The sequence below is a fragment of the Osmia bicornis genome, chromosome 7 (genome assembly GCF_907164935.1).
Source record: "Osmia bicornis bicornis chromosome 7, iOsmBic2.1, whole genome shotgun sequence".
NCBI lineage: Eukaryota > Metazoa > Arthropoda > Insecta > Hymenoptera > Megachilidae > Osmia > Osmia bicornis.
The window spans coordinates 97,970-112,411 of record NC_060222.1 but is presented as its reverse complement, the minus strand read 5'-3'; the positions used below and the strand labels follow the sequence as shown (position 1 = coordinate 112,411).

Here is a 14,442-nt window from a genome sequence, read left to right as displayed (position 1 = left end):
TCGCGTCTGTGCTCGACCGCTCGACCTCGTCCTCAACGCGAACCTAGCTTCGTTTCATTCCGTCCTTCTTCGCCGCTCGTGCCAACAATGGCGCTGCTTCGACTACTGGTACGTTTCTTTAAATTTCTTTACCACTTTAAATTGTACATAACACAACCAAATTGCTATTATTCGATAGCCCACGCTTATGGTATTTACCAGTAAAAACTAAAATCGTCCAAAAGATATCGCTAAATTTTCTCGTGGTAAAAAAGCATCGATAATTCGCTTCGTTCGCTTCGTTCGCTTCGTTCGCTTATTTATTATGTCCGAATGACACTGTGAATATGATACTGTATTACCGATAATGGTAACGAAAGTGTACAAGTTTGCGACACGTGTGACTGAAAGATCTGCGGTTCTTGTGTATGCTAATTTCAATCTCGTTTACAGATTTCTACCTTTTCCCAAGAGTTGGCCGCGTGGTGTAGCACCAGTAAGCAGTTACATACTTTGGTCGCAGTAAGTAAAACCCCGGGCATACTCCGTGCTCCGAATTAGCATTCTCCGTTTCTCTCTGTTTTTTCCTTATTTTTCCTAAAAGCTAGAATTCAACAAGTATTTACATAGTGTACAGAATACTTGGTCCTTGTTGTTTTTTTTAAATGAGTATTCCACGTAATCGATATTTTGGAAAGCATGAAGCATCGAGCATTGAGCATTGAAATCTCTAACACTGTGCAACAAGCGATTCAATGAATCGAAATTTTTTAAGTAACGATTGAAAATTTAAAAAAAAATTGACCAGTAGTATCGTATAAGTATCGTCGATCATTCGCGTATGTTCATCGTCAGTTAAATCGCTTCAGTTGATATCGTCCGCGTTAGAAACATAAGTAGATACTTACATGCATTTAGGGTGTGGCTAAAACCGCTCGAAAACGGAATCTACAATATCGACTAATGTCACTCTTATCGTATCGATCAGGTGATATTATTAGAAAACCTACTACCCTTTATGGGAGGTCGTGTCTCCTAGAAAATTCTAATTTGTCTAATTCCTTTTATTTAATATAATATGTATCGGTAGTATAGTAAGAAACCGGTGAAACAAGTCGAAAGAAAAAAAGATGCGTTGAGATTTGGCGCTGCACATCTACCAGAAGTGCGCGCGCCATCTACCGGAAAGACGCGATACAATATTTGATTAGAATCGTTTCGCCCCTCTACTCGATTCATCAATTTCATCGGTAGAGTTGAACGTGGTTCGAAGATGGCGATAAGAGGGTAGAACGAGCAGACGCTTCGCAAGGAAGTCTCTTTCTTGCCGTGATAGCCAAAGCTTGGGCTCCCGTTGTGTCAGGTGAGTCGAAATTGAGGTGTCGCGAGAAAAGAAGGGAAACCTTTCGACTCGTTCGACGATCCGACGGTTCTATACAGCGTCGAAATGGCGGGAAATTGTCAGCGGTCTTGCGACGATATCTCGGAATACGAACGAACCTGTTATGTGTCGAGACTGGTCGAGACTGGGAAGTTCAATGCGCACACAGTGTGTTTGTCGCGTCGCAAATCGCGACATCGCGACATCGCGACGAAATGAAACCAGAAAAAAGGTCTCTGCACGCATACATAAATACGTGTGAATGCGGCGATAGACTGGTGTAAAGTTGGAATGTACATACAAACGACTAACGACTAACGACTAACTACTAAAGACTATCAACTATCAACGAACGAAAATATTCATGGAGACAGAAACGGACGGACGGATATGCCCTAACCCGTGTGTCTGTATCACTTTCAAACGATCCGAGCGTGAGACGCCACAGTCGAATAATAATAGATGTAATACTTTTATTCCGTTCCATCTAACCCAGTCAACAACCGACCTATCATTTTTATTGTAATCGGTCTTTGGTATCACGATGACGACGGTGGCAATAATATTGTCGAATTTCTAGAAAAAATTACGTCTACCACTACTCGTGTATTTTATATTTTATATTTTAGTGGGACGGTCGTCGCAACAAGCGTCCTCTTTGCTTTGGTCGTCTAAAAAGCCCGTTTCGTCTTCGAATTTGTATGTATTTATATTTGTATGTACGTATGTTATTGAAATGTCTGGATACCCGGTTAAAATAAAAATCAGCAAAGAAATACCAGCGGTATTTCTGCTTTTCTTTCAGATGGTGGTGGGTTCTTCGCTGTTGGCTAACCAATACAGCGAGTTCGAGGGAAATACTTTAATCTAATCGTATCGGAAACCAATTGCATCGATGCGTTACGTACGTATGTTTCCAACAAAGAAAACGACAATGAAATCAAAGCTCCTTCGTAAACTTTAAACGGTCTAGTCACCGAAGGAAAACCTTTGAAGAGGTAAACTGGATACGTCTAACGATAAGAAAGTATTTTATTTATAATCAAAGTTACATCCTGCTAAGGATGCTGAAAGCCCGCGTTTTCGTTAATCGTTGAAAAATTTGCCAAAGAGAACGGTTTACCAAAAACAAAAGGAAAAGGAAAAGGAAAAGGAAAAGGAATAAAACCAAAGATCAAAAAGACTTGTTCAAACTTGGATTGGATGATAGAATCATAGTCAGAAATATTTTAATTATAGTTGTATAATCGTAGCAAAGAAGAGATTGCTTCTTGAAGAAGACAAAGACTGAAAAGCAAACATAAGCGACATCGAACGAGACATTTGATGGTTTTTCAAGGATTATTCGTCGGACGAATAGAAATAGGTAGAGGAGAGACAGCGAAAGAGAAAGAAGAATGATCGGGGTGGATGTAGGAAAGGATAGATTGATACGGGAGAAAGGTGAGAGCTCGTCAGAGAAGGGTTGGAAAAACGAAAGAGGCAAAGGGGAAAGGGGGGTTTGAAAGAGGCGGAGGGGGATAAAATCCAAGCGATATCGACCGCGAATTGCGCTTGCGCGGAAAAAGGCGCGCAATCGCTCTGTCAAGGAAGCGGCGGTATCGTCGCGGGATATACAGAGAGAGAGACAAGTCAGTCGATCGTCGCAACGAGCAACGTCGTCGACGAGTGACCCTGCCCTTTAATCGATTCCTTTTTATCGACGCAGCGTCGTCCCGTTGTCTCGCGACCGATCGACCGATCCTCCTCCTCCTCTTCCTCCTTCTCCAACATCAGCCCTTGTTGCAACGTTCGATCGTGTTTCGACGGCGAGAAAACTCGTCGCCTGTTCGTCAACCATATTCCGTAAAATAGTTTTCTCCGTCTTATCGTTTCATCCCTTCTGCCCGGAATTCTTTTCAACTCGCGGTGATTCCAATGCGCGCATCAACCAAATCCGTATTATCCGAACAAAACGGATGGGTGCGAAAGGTGAAGTCGTTGTCGATGAACGCGCGCTAGAATCGTAAGTAAGAGCCTTGCTGTCGAAAACGAATTCTTTTTGATCGTTGCGTCTCCGCCGTTAGAAACTTGACAGCAGTCTCGAAAAATTAGGCAGAAAAGATGAAAGAGCAGCAACGCGATTTCGTCTAGTTTCGTGTCGTCAAGCGTTATCGCGATAACGAAGCAATAGCATATTAGGTACACCGAACAGGCAGAAACAGAAAGAAACGGAAAGGGAAATACAAAGGAGGGAGGGAAGGAAAAGAGACGGAATATCGAAGCGATAAGAGTCCGATAACCGAGCGTATTCACTTTAACAACGCGCGTACCCGCCACCGTTTCGTCGTTGACTCGACCTCTCCTTTGCCGTGGCGAAGACGACGACGACGACGACGACGACGACGACCACGAGAAGGATGAAAAACGGAAATTTTCTTAAAAAAGTATCCTCGTGTCATCTACGATACTCTTGGAGGAAGAAGCTGGACGATGATAGCAAGAGCTACGATTAACGGCCGTTTCTTAAGAATAAACGACTCGCTCGCATCCAAGTCTCCCGACACGACTAAACTTGACGAACGTAACGTTTCCTTTCTTTGAAATAAAAGAAGACTAAGGAACCAGATGGCCAGCCTCGATATGCAACAACAGACCGTTTTAAGCGAAATTGTTGAAAACGAAAGAGCGCAAGAGGAAATTGAGTTGACCGAACTACTGCCGGTGAAACAGTGTGAAATCAGCCAAGAAAACGTAATTTTTGCGCGAGCTAACTTTAGCGTGAACGCGGAAGTGGACCCAAGCACGAGCGATGCTTTACAAGTACTTGCAAGTTTCGGTATCGCCGACGAATGCAACAAGGAACAGTTTTCTAGAAGAATTCTACAACGAGCAGGAAAACAGACTCGCGGAGATTGTCGTGGAGAAAAGCCACGGAAGCAGATCGACGATAGCGACGACAGCGAAATCGATCTTGCCGCTAGCCATATCAAACTAGTTAATCAAACGTTCGAAGATGACGAGGCGAAAAGGAAAAGGGAAAGGGAAAGGAAAAGGAAAAGAAAACGGGTGGATAGGAAGGAGGCGAAATTCTGTATCGTCGGAGACGAGGAAAAGGAGAGAAAGGAGGAGGGAAACGAGGAAGAGTCGATAAACGTTTACCTCAGCCACGGGAAAAGAAATTTCTTGATGGAATATAACGAAGAAGAACCAACTTATCTGGATCTTGACAAAAATAATCATGCGAACGATGAAATTTACGTGTTTCGTCGCGAACCTCTGGACTCGGAACAGAGAAGAAACAGAAACAGAAATTCGAACAATGCAGATGAGGTTTACGAAAATAATTACCACCCACCACCACCACCACCACCACCACCACCGACAACTACCGATGGCGCGTTGTTTGATCGCATGGCGATATCTTGCCGAAAGAGAAGCGAAATGGTCGTCGTTGAGAAACAAATCGAAGAGAAGGTAGAAAATCGGACGAACCCTATCGTCGAAGGAAATTATCTCGACGAGGGGGAAAACAACAACGTGGTGCGATCGAATCGATTCAAAATCGAAAACGAAATTGACGAAATTAATCAAGAGGAGAAGGATCGCGACGACGACGATGACGATGACGATGACGATGACGATGACGAGGTCGATACAGATATTTCCAAGGAGGAGAGTCGGCAGAAAAAGTATTGTTGCGTCGTGTGCGAGGCTCGGTTCAAAGGCAGCGGTGGACTTCGCAATCATTACAAAATCGTGCACGGAGCTGGACCGGTGTTCAAGTGCGACGAGTGCGGTAAAGAATTTCCGTTGAAGGAAAGATTAAAGCTACACGTGAGAACGCATACCGGCTTCAAGCCGTACAAATGTTGCGAGTGCGACAAGAGCTTCGCCAGGGGAGGACAGCTGGTGCAGCATCGACGCACTCACAGTCAGGTTAAACCGTATCGTTGCGGCCTCTGTTCCGGCACGTTCACCTGCGCGGCGAACCTTGCGTTGCACGTGAAACGTCACAATGGCCAAAAAGATCACAAGTGCGAAATTTGCGGTCGTGCGTTCGTTCGACGAGACGCTCTGAAGAAACATCTCGAGTGCCTTCACAGAGACGTGAAATCGTTTCTTTGCGTGATTTGCAACAAAACTTTCAAGGGTCATTTACCTCAGCACATGAGGACGCACGCGCGCGATCGACCCCATGGATGCGCCACTTGTGGCCAAAGATTCGCTCAAAAGTCTCAGCTGACGGTACACCAGAGGACTCATTCCGGACAGAGGCCGTTCAGGTGTTTGGTCTGTTGGCAGGCTTTCGCGCATTCGACCGCGCTCAAGTTGCACACTAGAAGGCACACCGGCGAACGCCCGTTCAAATGCGCCGAGTGCAACGCCGGCTTTACACAGTTACCCCACTGGAAGAAACACATGAAATGTATTCACGGCCGAAACGAGCCGTACGCCTGCAACAAGTGTAAAAGTTTCTTTCGAATCAAAAACGATTTGGAATGTCACGAAAAAACTTGTCATCCCGAGTTTCCGATCATCATCTCTCACGATCTTCGCGACCGGCATCCTGACCATCCTGGCCATTCGAACCCTCCTCGTCGAGGCTCGTCGACCAATCCAGCAGCGGCAGCGGCAGCGGCGGCGGCGGCGGCGGTGGCGGCGGCGGATGCTTTCACACCATCAGCCCCGCCGCCACCGCCACCGCCACCCTTTTCCAACGAGCAGCTCGTCGACAAGCATTCTTCACCGGCTTCAAAGTATCGCTTGATGACCGTCGAGCGGATGAGACTGTTGCTCGCGGTTTTGCTCAAGAGGATCAGTAAACAGGAGAGACTGGACGAGCTAGGTTTCGGCAAAAGACTGATCGATCAAGTCCTTCACGATTCTCTCATATCCGCCGGTAAAGATCCGGTAGCGAGCCACGGTCTCTCCGAACTCGAGACTCTGACGAAAAATCTCGAGATATTTCTAAAATGGACCGTACCGAAAGAACACTGGGAACATTTTCGTCGATTAAACAAAACTCCCGAAGACATCTTGGAAACGCTTACCGCTACCTAAATCAAACTCTAAACGACACCAAAGATTATCGAAACGAACACGGAGGCTTTTCTTAAAATCAGCGAAAAAATATAGAAATGTAGTCGAGCCGATTCGATTCGATCCGATCCGATTCGATCCGATTCGATCCGATCGTGTGAATAATAGGGATAAAGGGACAAGGAAAACAAGAGAGAGCGAGAGACTATTTTATTAATTGTTCGTTGTAACGTACCGTAGATAACGAAAACGTTAGTAACGATTTATCAAAAACGCGACGCGCACACATCGTTTACGTTTACGTTTCGTTTAAAGTTAATACGTGCTAGTCCAAAGTGCAAACGCTATATTTATGATAACGTTTTAAGCTGATTACCTTGCACTCTTCGATTCTCTAACAAATCTATCTATTTAATAAGAAAATAATCGACTGATTTACTACTAAAGTTTCCAAAGAAAAGTTCGCGATAATGTTGTTGCCATTTTTTTATTTCTTACTTTTTATTTTATTTCCATCTAACTATGGAAAATAGCTAATGAATTTTCCGTGTGATAAGTTAATTTAATTAACGCGTCGAGTGCCATACCGTTCGCATCAAATAATTACGAATGCTGTAAAACATCCTATGCGAAGCGGTTAATTTTTTTTTCTTTTTTTTTCCTTCTCTAATATACATATTAAGAAGACGAGAATCGCGTTTCGCTAGTAATCGTAAATTACTAGGATCTAATTACGTCGGCTTACCCGCGAAAGAGGCTTACATGCGTGTTCCTTTAAACTTTAAACAGTTTAAACGTATCTAAAAATATTCTTCTAGCAAAGAACGCGTTAGCAATTTTTTATTTTCTTTACGGTGCCATTAATCGTTATTCAACTTTTTCTTGCCATTTTCTAAACATCAACGAACATATTATTATAATTGTGTTCTTATTTCGCGCGGGTCGTATTATTACGGTTAAAAGTATTCAGTTTGTAAGAAACAATCGCGTTTGCTTAAAAATTTCAAAGTACCGTTCAAAAGATTAACGTTCTTTTCCATCGAACAAACAAATGTCTGTTTTTCCACCAAAGAGAGAAGGAACGTTAAGACGCTTCTTGCCAGATTTCTTAGCATTTACAATTTAGATACCACTTTGGATCTCCTTAGGTGATCTGTACATACATACGTATATGTATATGTCCTAAATCGAAGAGGCTAAAATGATATGCTACATTTATACATAATTTACCTTATCTTTTCTTTTCTTTTCTTTTCTTTTCTTTTCTTTCTTGCAATACATTTCTCTTTCATCTTTTATAACGCGTAAAAAAGAAAACACCGCCTTTTCGCGATGAGAGATAATTGAGACTCGGAAAGAACGGGGACTTTAATGCCTATGGGTGTTCTATCATACTTCTTACCACAGTAATTTTCATTAACGCGCGTTATTCGATTTCACCAAATGTTCGGTTACTCGCGTATTCTCCACGCGTTTTTACTTCTTTACGCGCCTACTTTTAAAACGCGACATTCTTTAGGTAGGTATAAGTAAATGTGACCAGACAATAATGATGAAGATTGCAAAATATATATACACTTTTAGATAGATATCGCGTACGCGCAAAATCACACGCATAGTATATAAATATTAGCGAATGAACAAAAAAAAAAAAAAATATATATATATATATATATATACGTATATATTAGATATACATGTTATATTATCGTGCGACAAATACAAATAGAGACAAGATAGTGATAAATATACGTTTCTATGTTCCCTACCGCATTAGCATTATAATAATGCCATTTGAATTCGTTTGAAAAAGGTTTGAACGTTCTATGAAACGTGTAGCAAGGTGCTATTGCGTACTACGTAAAAACGTTTCAAACGTTTCGTCATCACTGTTCGTTTTGCCGGGTAAACCCTGTCCGAATCGAGATTTCAAGAATATAAGAACAATTTCATTTTCGAGATGAATGAATGTTTGTTTCTTCGTTTGTTCGTTTGTTCGTTTGTTCGTTTGAGAACGCATAATAAAGGAGAATTTGTTCGATTTGCATATCGTTGAAATAAATTCATCTTGCTGTGCGCGTTCAAGTTTAATAGCAAATCGCGAAATTGTACATTGATACGAATAACGACGAGACATTGTCACGAAATTTATTCGAAAGATCGAAATCTACTTTTGCGCCCGGTATAGAAATGCAAACAAACCTTGTCGAAAGCATTGAATATAGATCGAGGTCAAAGGGGACTCGACGAATACGGTACAATTCGAGCGGAGATTTCAATGTTTCGACGTTTAATTTCACTCGATTTAAGTTAGACGACGGTGCCAAAGCAACAATTTTTTATTCACCTTGACACACGATAGCTTGCGTGGTCAATTGTTATATGTTTCTTCTCGATTCCGCGATTTCGCGATTTCGCGATTTCGCGATTTCGAACAAACGTTATTTCACATTTATATTTTCCACTCTCCTTTGTAGTTTTCTGTTGAGCGCATTATCGAAAATATTTCAAGTTATATTTATCGTTTTTTGTTATACGCGTGCACGTAAAAACGTGCACGCGTGCCTGTTATCCGCATTCTATTATATTATATTATATTATATTATATTATATATAATACATATTGTACTGTACAGTTGAAACGGTCATTCAAATAAAATGTTTTCTCTTTCTTTCTATTCAAAGTATTTATTTCGGTATATAGAAATATATGTGTATATGAATAATATAGATACATATAATGAAATATCGTGTCGCCAAAGGCAGAAAAACACGATTTACCATGTAATAATATCACAAGTTACTTACGTTCCACAGAATCAGGATGTACGTGTACGTTTTATGATATAATCACAAATACAGCATGCATTGTCAGTCGTTGTGTATGTAATTATTTAATCTAGAATCAACTTATTTCCAAGACAATTTAAAATTCTTTCGCAAATCCGTTTGTAAATCGTTGCAATTCAAACGCTAGAAAAATTTACCATCAGCATAGATCATTCTTATGAAACGAAAAAGAAATTAGAAACTTACATTTTCTTTCGTATCGTACTCGAATGGTATTTTACGATCGTTTATCAAAACTTGCGTAACCTTTCTTGTTATTCCCCATATTTCGATTCTATCGAGCATCATTTTCTCTTGAAACCAACTCTTTTTCGCTTTGAAACTCGACAAAGTATTGTTCTTGATGTTGAACAACAACCACACAAATTGTCCCTTTTCAAACGAATCTAGAAGCGTTTTAAATAAAAATAGCAAAAAATACAGTCACACGTGACAGTGCTGTGGTACGTTACACTAGGTACGTATACGTATGTCTAATACCTAAGCTGTCACCATCGTCCCAATACAATTCTCCTTTTGCTTCTTTAACGTGATCCAACGTGATCAACAATTCCAATTTGTTTTTTCTACTGTACGTCGTGGTATTGGCTGCTTTCTGTACCGGTAAAATTGATCCACCGCGAATCATCAACGGTATAACGTCCAGCGGTGCGTTCAACGTGTAATATTTACCAATACAAAACGAGGCTTTCTTTGTATAAAAATCATACCATAGACCACGGGGCAAATAACCTCTTACTTTTACCTTGTTCTTTCGATAAAACGAGAAATTGGAGAAATCACATCACCTCTTTATTTCAATTTATCACTACGATCACTGAATTTACTTACTTCTTCTAAAACTGGTACGATCATCAAATAACTTCCCCATAAAAATTGCGTATCGATACCGTAAGTAGCTGAATCGTGAGGAAATCTAAAATAAGAAAAATTAATCTTTCTGCTGCTTCTGTTCTATATCTTAAAAAAAAGAAAAAAGAACCGTGTGCGTGTGTTCGCCCTTACTCGAAAAACAATGGCCGCGCTACGGTCTCTCCAAACTTATGTGCCCGAAAAAATAAGGTGTACAAATAGGGTAAAAGCCAATAACGTATCGTAAGTGCACGTTTCGATGATTTCACTACCAAATCGCCCATTGCGACAGGATCTTGTTCCTACAAGGCAAGTAGATAGGAAAAAGAATAACGATAATGATAATGATGATAATAATAATGAATACGAACGATCGTATCGTCGGAATTGTGATTACGTGAAAACGGATAAAAAGCACCGAGTTGCATCCAACGATTGCACAATGCAGCTGTCGTATTTCCATTGAATCCACAAATGTCTGCGCCAACCATCGGTATTTGATAAAAATTTAACGACAGAATTGCAGGAATACTCATTTTTAAATCATGCCTTAAATTATATAACGATTAATCTGTACCATTTAAATCGTTATACGATACCTACGCCTACCTTTCATCATTTATTCTACATACATAAATACATATAATGTATAGTTACTCACCACGACGAATAAACATCTCCTGTCCAGTGACCGGCATAATGTCCGTGTCCCAACCACGTTGACCGGGATATTATAAATGGTCTTTTACCTCGGATTTTACTCAGTGCGCTGCACACACACACACACACACACATATATATATATTCCTTCGAACTTGGATTCCAATTTTTCTCTCTTACTATTACTAATCGATTTGCTACTTACTAATTAGTTGTTATCGCTTGACTCGTTCCATAGGTATTGTGAAAATCGTAATGACTTCCCAAGTAATGTTTCGCGTTCATGCACAAAGTTTTCGTCGCAAGTATACCACCGACAACATTAGGTACGTATTTCGGATAATCCAAATTATTTTGCGAACATCCATCTTTACGACCATTGTAAAAATTAGACGGTTCGTTCATATCCTGGTAAAGACCAATTCATCTGTATACGTGAAAATTCGATAAAAGAAGAAGAAGAAGAAAAAAAAATAAAAGTATCGATACACATACGATCCAGGCACCGTCGTACGCAAATTTTTTATGCATGTCTCTCATCATCCGAAGATAGTAACCTTGCGTTTTAGGATTCGTAAAGTCAGGCCAAACAGTTGAAACTAAATTCCAAACTTTTCCTATAAACGGCCGATTAGTTGCATCGTCCTTGACGAATATATCTTCTTTTAGACCTTCGTCGTACGGTAAATAGCTACCGTTCATTTCAGAACCAGATATTCCAGCATCGATCAAAGGGATGTAATGCATTCCTCTCTAAAACGTATATGTACACATCGTACGCGAATTCTTCCTTAATAATTACTAAAAAATAATATTAAAGAAATCATACCGAATGAAGTTCATTCACAAATTCTGGCAAATTCTTAAATTTATCCAAATTATACGTAAAATCATTATTTTTATCCATATAATCTAGATCGTTCCACTGCGTATCCTACGAAAGAATATAATCTAATTGAACCGATTTCTATCTAAATAGAAATATAAATAAAATACATTACAAATGGAATTTCCGCTGCTATGGTTCTCCTCCACACTTCTTTGGTCTTTTCTAAACTCTTATATCCGTATCTGTTTAACAAGTTTCAACATATTTCAAATGGAAATAAACAAACAAACGCAAAATCATTTTCTACCACGTAACGTATAACGTAACATGTTTAATGATAATAATAATAGTGAAAAATAATACCTGCACAAGTGAAAACCAAGGGACCAATAAGGAGGTAAAAACGGTTTGCCGACTATTTCGGAATATTGTTTTATAACATCTGCTGGACTTGGTCCTAGGAAAAAGTATATATCAAAGATACCGCCGATGCTTCGAAATGTTATAGCAGGCGTTGGTTGCAATATCACATCTGAAATAAGTCAATGCTCTGATGCGTATCCGTTACTTATCACGTATCAATGAAAACGACTCGATAAATCATTACCCATAGCGTTACTGTTCAGAAAGAGAACTCCATGAGATTTACCAGAATTTTCAATCATCAAATAAAATGGGTGAGATCCGTACAGATTTGCCTAAATTCAAAAAGAATGGATTTATAGAAATCAAGATCAAGTAAAAAGTACGTACACAAACGTACGAAACGACGTACATTCTCGATCGGTTCTTGATCCTTATTAAATAAAGTAAAAGACTGCCAATTAGTGTTTAGCTTTAAACTGCTTCGATGCTCACCGATACCATAAATATTATGAGTTGGCAACAGAGCGCTTATTTGTAAAAATTGATCGGCAAATATAAAACCTCCGACATTAAAAGAATCGAATCTGAAAATATAAACATAAATTCCGTTAATTCCGTTAATCTAATTTCTAACTACTTGGATTAATCAACATTTAAACATATTCAAACACATTACTTACATGGTTGTACCATCTAACGTTCTATATATTTTCAAGCCAGGTTTCACATCATCAATATCTACTTTGTATTTTGCATTTACGTTTTTCTCACTGAAAGGTTTAGGATTCGATCTATGAGGCCATGGTGGTTCGTACCGTTTTTTTAGAGGATCGTACATTTTTACGCGGAAAATTGAATCATCCACGGAGCTAACTTCTACCTTAATAAACGGTAGATCAGTTTTGTAAAAAGAATCCTTTGTCTGTTTTAGAAATCCAGAAAACTCATTTCCTTCCTTGCTAAAATTTTCATATTTATATATGGTCCAATTTTTTGAGTAATAACAATACGGAACATTCAGAGGAATTCGTTTTCTTCTGGAAATTTCTTTATTAACTGGACTCCAGCAACAACCTCTACTTGCACATGATAATTCTGATGCCCCTTCTTCGGGATGACAATCAAAGCGTAATGCTACAGGAATGTTGTTGCACTGTTCAGAATGAATAAAAATTATTATAAATACAAGCTCTTTTAACGACATTAAATTTCTCAATTGCACATTTAAAACTTACTTGCATACTTTCACCACTTTCAAATCCTGTATCAACCAACGTTAAGTTAATCTTATATTTTTCCTTAACGGTTGATACAAAAAACGTATCCGATATGTTTTCATGGATATCATCAACAATTACATTTATTTCATATTGTTCAATAATAGTATATTTTGTCTGTCTTACAAGTAATAGCAAGATACATAATACAATGATGATCATGATCATGATCAATCTTAAAAAATCATATGGTATTACATATTTCAAGTATTTCTTTAAGGCCACATTTTGTGCCATAAAATCTATTTTTCTGCTATTCTCCCGCATTTTCTTTATTAGTATAATAATCTTTCTCTCCTTATTGGTAAATATTGTGCCAGATCGATTTATTTTCTTTTTTTTACTACAAACAAAGTATTAATCAAATATTATAGAAATAATAAACATAAACGTTCATTTTATTTAATTTCCATAACTATCAAATAGTACAAATAAATTTTATTTTACAATTTATAACATAACCTTAATACAAAGTTACAAATATATACATCGAGATTATATGTATATTATATATACAGACATAAAATAAAAACTAATTATGTATGTACATCATTTATACGCATTTTATATACGCGTAATGTTATGTTTAACAATAGTATATTTCATATTTTATAGCACAAACTTACCATTGTAAATACATATATAACTATATAGAAACCTAGCGACTCAACTTGTCGTTACATTTTATTTTTAGAACGGTGATTTATATTTATACGTATCAGCTTCTTTTTATTATCCTCAAAATTCTTTCATACATACAAAATATTTAGATTTACAATTGCTAAATAACACATTGTTTTCGTTGTTTAACAACAATTAATACCTCTGTAAATATCAATTGTTTCTAATACTTAATATATATACGAATATGTATTTATTTATGCATGTACTTATATAGAAATTGTAGTGATTCAAACATAAAATCTTTGATCAATGTTATTTGTTAACCAAAATCCTAAATATAAGAGAAAAAGTTATATCATCGGTGTTGAATCTTGTATCGTATAAGCATGAAGACGTGAAAAAGGTAAAACAGACTACAAATTTAGTTCCTCGTTTTTTCTGTAGGGAGCAGTTCCTTCGTTTTCTCCGCTCGACGACGATACAATGTGTCGTGGAGAATAGAACGTTCGTGCCTGGAAGCAGCGATGAACAAAATATTAAATATTAAATTGTGTATTAGGTATCAAAAATATAAAAAACAGAAGACAAAGTTAAAGAGATGA

General features: G+C 38.5%; 2 protein-coding genes across 8 annotated transcripts; one reads left to right on the top strand and one right to left on the bottom strand.

The window, feature by feature from the left end:
* The first annotated feature begins 18 nt into the window (after window positions 1-18).
* Window positions 19-9,060, top strand: LOC114878376 (zinc finger protein 652-like). Of its 7 annotated transcripts, none has more exons than XM_029192127.2 (3): window positions 19-108; window positions 433-501; window positions 2,166-9,060. In XM_029192127.2, exon 3 carries the CDS (start codon window positions 3,968-3,970, stop codon window positions 6,401-6,403), a length of 2,436 nt encoding a protein of 811 aa, XP_029047960.2. In that variant the 5' UTR covers window positions 19-108; window positions 433-501; window positions 2,166-3,967; the 3' UTR covers window positions 6,404-9,060. The 7 variants fall into 7 exon arrangements, with proteins under 7 accessions (XP_029047960.2, XP_046142467.1, XP_046142465.1 ...); XM_046286511.1 differs by having other exon boundaries at window positions 1,990-9,060; XM_046286509.1 differs by having other exon boundaries at window positions 433-1,342; window positions 1,990-9,060.
* On the bottom strand, window positions 8,386-14,167 carry LOC114878375 (lysosomal alpha-glucosidase-like). The gene is made up of 17 exons (XM_029192121.2): window positions 13,843-14,167; window positions 13,175-13,559; window positions 12,620-13,092; window positions 12,349-12,523; window positions 12,181-12,271; window positions 11,937-12,105; window positions 11,746-11,815; window positions 11,574-11,678; window positions 11,240-11,497; window positions 10,950-11,152; window positions 10,746-10,853; window positions 10,456-10,633; window positions 10,238-10,386; window positions 10,064-10,148; window positions 9,713-9,983; window positions 9,419-9,618; window positions 8,386-9,355 (listed from the first exon to the last, which is right to left on the bottom strand). The coding sequence occupies exons 1-17, from the start codon at window positions 13,854-13,856 to the stop codon at window positions 9,293-9,295; spliced, it is 2,997 nt and encodes a 998-aa protein (XP_029047954.1). The 5' UTR covers window positions 13,857-14,167; the 3' UTR covers window positions 8,386-9,292.
* Window positions 14,168-14,442: the final 275 nt, after the last annotated feature.